At 35.4% G+C, this 4,034-nt stretch overlaps 1 protein-coding gene across 1 annotated transcript; it reads right to left on the bottom strand.

Moving 5' to 3' along the window:
- Positions 1–2,004: 2,004 nt before the first annotated feature.
- LOC138765318 (mediator of RNA polymerase II transcription subunit 10-like) lies at positions 2,005–2,452 on the bottom strand. The gene is made up of 2 exons (XM_069942363.1): positions 2,321–2,452; positions 2,005–2,241 (listed from the first exon to the last, which is right to left on the bottom strand). The coding sequence occupies exons 1-2, from the start codon at positions 2,450–2,452 to the stop codon at positions 2,005–2,007; spliced, it is 369 nt and encodes a 122-aa protein (XP_069798464.1).
- Between the last annotated feature and the right edge of the window lie 1,582 nt (positions 2,453–4,034).

Below are 4,034 nucleotides of genomic sequence, written 5' to 3'. Positions count from 1 at the left end.
GAGCCCTGGTAAACCCCAATGAGTAAATAGTGAAGAAAAAAAACAAATTTGGAAAACATATGAGATTTGCTGCCGGAAGTTATAATTTATTTGAGGAATGCTTAAGTGTCATTTCAGTGACGATATCACGTTTGCCACAAATTGTGAAACATTTACTTGCATGATAAAGATCTATATTTTGCTTGATGATCTTAACAGTTTTTCATATATGTACTATAGAAATGATAGAATAATTCCCATTTCACAGATTTAGTCTCTTATCAATATAGCTACATCTGTTAAGACAGATGAAACAGATTAATCTGCAACAGATTAATAAATGTGAATCTTTAATGTTAAACTATATTTCATTTATAAAAATACCATAGTAAACTAAATTATAGAGTTCAAATATTGTATCTGTATTCTTAGTAGGTTAGCTGTGGGTTGGTACAGGGTCACACACAGGTCACAGCACATTTATAGGGAACTATTGTTTTCTGAGAAGAGTGTCCATTCTTGGGTCACAGCACCTTGGACAGACAGAGCTAATGCATTTCAAGTGGGTCTTAATTATTCAAGAACTGCTGAGGAAACCATCTGTTTTTAATCAAAACCACTTAAGTCTCTTGAACAGAGATGAGAACAGAGGTTGTTATGGATATGAAATAGTTTTGAAAAAGGAACAGAATTTTGGTAGAAATTTGGTCATGTGGTTTCCAAGAATTTGGACTCACCTCATCCATGATGTAATGGTCACAAGACTTGGAGAAATATATTACCAAATTCAGACATTTTGGTTCAGTTTTGAAACAGTTCAGCCTGTGACATGCAGGGGTTGAAACCTTGTGAAAGACAGGTTTGAGTTACGGTAATCAGATTTGGTACTGTTTGTTGTGTGTTACTCCTGGAAGAAGGGGAACACAGAATCAATGGCTACTGAATTAATGAAGACTACTTCACTGTCTCTTTGGAAAAGCGGACAGATTTCTACTGGGTCTATTTTTGTGTTTTGTCACTTTGTTTAACCCTTGTCTGGGTTTGTGAATTCATTGTGGAAGAAAATAGCACAGATTCTCTGTGTGGAAAACCACATTATGAGTAAAAGAGGCCTGAAGATACATGTTTAAAAGTGCTTTATAATTATTTTGAACTAAGAACTTAAGACGTTCAAGCAAGACTAAAATGATGTTGATATTTTAAAGATTGACTTTTCAGAATGGGATATATTATTTATAAAAATGTTTCTGAGGTAATTTATCCACGTAAATAACCAGCTCCATGGTCCGGAGAAATGCTATTTCGATTTCACGGTACACTGCAAGGTTTATGGTATAAATGACAAATAAACGCAACTTTTGACTTTAAACCCCAAAACTAAGAATTGGTCAGATTCTGTAAAAAAAAAAGTACAGATGAGTGTGTTTTTGAATCAAAACTTAAGTGTGGGCTAAGTGAAATTGTCAAATTGGATATTTAAAAGTTTTTAGAATCACCAAACGTTTTCAGTATGGAAAAGGTGAAAAAGGATGAGTTGTTGCTTTATTGCTAAAGAAGCTGCAACTTACAGAGATAAAAGTGTTGATGAAAATTAATGACTCCGAAAATTATGGCTGACTAACTATGTAAAAGAGGGGTTTTTTTCTGGTAGCAAATAACTTTTTTGTTACAAAACTTGCTGCATAGATCAGCAATATAGAAAATGAATTCATCATGTGTACTGGTACAAAAGTATCTCAAAATCAGTTTTAACTAAATTCATCTACCCATACATTTGTTATCCTTATATCACATATATCAACTAACTCCATTCAATACAAGGACAAATGCATCCAGAATGTAAAAAGGCATTTGCTTCTTTCTCAGTGATATTCTGGTGTATTTCATATTTTGGAAACAAACGATGTATTCCTTTAAAGCAGTCAAGAATAATCTCTCAGGCTACAAAAAGCTAGCCACAATTAGGTTGGTTCCCAGGATAAAGGAAACAGTATAGTTCCACAAAATAAAACATTTTGGATCTAGCTACGTGGGTAGATGATCTTCACATCGGATAGCTCGGTACTTGGACATTTCTTCAGGAAAAACCTTGCTCAGTTTGTGAATCAGAAGACCCTTGAATTTCTTCAAGGTATCAATTTTCCCTTTAACTTGCTCATTTTTAGCCAAAGCTCTCTCCAGGCATTCTTTGGTATAAAGTTGAGGATTTCGACCTTGATCAATGTACTCAAATACTTCCAGTGGTACATTAATATCATGCAGCTGTTGGTGGCATTTGTCAACATTTTGTTATCCCTAAATCATTGAGTTTACTTTCCCCCTTTTCATGATTCCCTTTCACCAGTCCCTGTAGTTTCTGATTCAGGCCCGCCTGGCTGCTGGGCTGGAAGTCGCTGACGATGATGCCGAGCTGCCGAATATTCTCGATAAATTTTTCCAGATGCTCCTCCAGGCTGCCGAACTTTTCCGCCATGGCACCAGCCTCACAGAGCCACAGTACCTAACATTCAGGCCACCATTTGGACACTTCCGCCCGAGCGCCAAAGAGGGTGTTTTTGAAGAGAGAGTTAAAACAATTTTTTGAGAGTAGATCTCTTGAACGGCAGTTACAGCCGATGGAGCTTGAGCTATAGAGAGAGAAATGGAGGTTGTATGAAGAGAGAGATAAACGGAAGTTGGAGGGGGAGAGAGAGAGAAACAGAGAGAGAGATGGAAAAACTTAGATAAGAGGAAGCTGAAAGGCAGAGGCAGCTTGAGGTAAAGTTAGAGAAACCTAGAGCTGAGGAATCCAGGGGAAATAAAAAGGAATTTGAGAGAGACTGAGATTTTGAAAAAAAAAATTCAGTTAAAGTTACAGCTGGTGTTAAATGCAGATCTTAAATTAAAGACAAGTGAAATTTTTCAAAAGGAACAAAATTCTGCTATATTTGCAGACAATTATCACAATTTTCCTAAAATACATGGTAACATGAAGTAGAAAGTAAGGTAGAAAATAAATGGGGTAAACCTTTTGGTTCATTTGTAATTATTGTCAGAAACCTGGACATGTGGTAGCTGATTGTTTTTTTTTTCTTGAAGAGAAAGAGAGAACAAGAAATAGTACCAGATGCTGGTATTAAAAGAGGTGAGATACAGGGAAGTGGAAAAGGAATTGCTGGTAAAGTTAGGAAGGAATTTGAATCTTCTGTATCAGGAGATAAGGTTGTCTCTGCAATAAAGTATCAAATTAAGGTTGAAGCTGAAAGGGATACTGTTGCCAGCGAGATTGTTGAACAAACTGATTTAAAGTTTAAAAATCTTGCTAGTGAATGAAAATACTGGACAAAGTGTTTTAAAAGCTTCTGAGATACAGCAGCAGAAAGAAGCAGACTTTGAATCTCTCTCTCTCTCTCTCTCTCTCTCTCTCTCTCACACACACACACAGGGGTTAAGTTTAGAATTAAGTAAGAAATGTTATGTTATTAATGGTTTAATAAAGACTCGTTTTGAATTTGCCATTGGTGAATTTTCCTTTGCTATTCCTGTGTTAGTGCTAACAAAAACCCTTTAGTCCCAAACATAATTAAAAGGGTTGTTAGTGCTTAACTCTACCTACTAAAAATATTTTCCTTTTGCATTTATAGTCAGATAAGTGTTTGAAAATTAAAAAATGAAATTACAGTAAATGTTATGCAATGTATTGTCTACCTATTATTTTTACTAGTTGTCCCAACTAAAGCTGGCTTAGTGCAAATAGTTTTCACACTTACTGGCTCCAGAACTGCCATTGGACCAGGAATGGCAAAATCAGTATATCAGTTCATAACTCATGGATGAAACGACAAGCTTATTGATCTGATTTTGAAAGGAGTCTATTTTTTTCCAAGCAGATTAAAGCCATATGAATGAAAATTTTTAAATAGATTTGAACTTTGAAAACTTCAGGCTGATGAAATAATTTGGAGAGCATTTTGGCACCAGACAAAAGGATATGTTGGATGTATGGATGTGGTATGTAGCTGATTAATATTGCATTATGTAGACAGCAGTGTAGCAGTAGGTTTACTTGATTCATT

Source organism: Narcine bancroftii, chromosome 5, assembly GCF_036971445.1.
Source record: "Narcine bancroftii isolate sNarBan1 chromosome 5, sNarBan1.hap1, whole genome shotgun sequence".
Classification (NCBI taxonomy): domain Eukaryota; kingdom Metazoa; phylum Chordata; class Chondrichthyes; order Torpediniformes; family Narcinidae; genus Narcine; species Narcine bancroftii.
This window is presented reverse-complemented; position numbering and strand designations above follow the sequence as displayed.